Raw genomic sequence first — 533 nt, 5'->3', positions numbered from 1 at the left:
AGATATATATCCATATTAGAAGTTCTGTGAAAATGTGTGTAAAGAATGCCATTGATCTTTATTTTCTTCCTATGAATAGGTATCATCCCAAAGGATGTGCTAGATCTTCTGATGAACAACATGTGTATCCAACTCCTATGCAAGTCAAGAGAGATTGTGGGAGCTTGCTTGTCCTTCTTCTTGGCCACTCTCTCATTCCTTCCAGTCCCAGTTATGTCTGAATATTTTGAGAACATCTTCAAGACCCTCTGCAAAATAGACCCTGACACCCAGCGCAAATTCCGCAGAAGAATGCGTGACATTCTAAGCAGACTTGTGAGGAAGTTTGGCAGCGATCGCCTCATGGGTGAGTGAGTTGCGTTTAAAATGAAGGCTAAATACCTTTAATCTCTGGACTGACAGCAGTTATACATGGGCATAAGGCGTCACTGCTTTAAATGATTGGTTGGTTATTGTTGTAGTTCTTTTCTGTATTCAGCGTCACATTTTATATCTTTCTTGGATGTTTTGAGATAATTTCTGCTAGTTTAAGC

The 533-nt window shown here is 39.8% G+C and overlaps 1 protein-coding gene across 1 annotated transcript in view; it reads left to right on the top strand.

The window, feature by feature from the left end:
* Nucleotides 1-533, top strand: part of LOC119586756 (RRP12-like protein) — a 3,074-nt gene that overhangs the window by 692 nt on the left and 1,849 nt on the right. The window contains exon 3 of the mRNA XM_037935484.1: nucleotides 80-346. Within this exon, the coding sequence (XP_037791412.1) occupies nucleotides 80-346 (267 nt within the window). The remainder of the gene's footprint in view (nucleotides 1-79; nucleotides 347-533) is intronic.

The sequence above is a fragment of the Penaeus monodon genome, chromosome 21 (assembly GCF_015228065.2).
Source record: "Penaeus monodon isolate SGIC_2016 chromosome 21, NSTDA_Pmon_1, whole genome shotgun sequence".
NCBI classification, from domain to species: Eukaryota; Metazoa; Arthropoda; class Malacostraca; order Decapoda; family Penaeidae; genus Penaeus; species Penaeus monodon.
The sequence above is the reverse complement of the archived record's forward strand: the minus strand, read 5'-3'. Positions and strand labels throughout refer to the sequence as shown.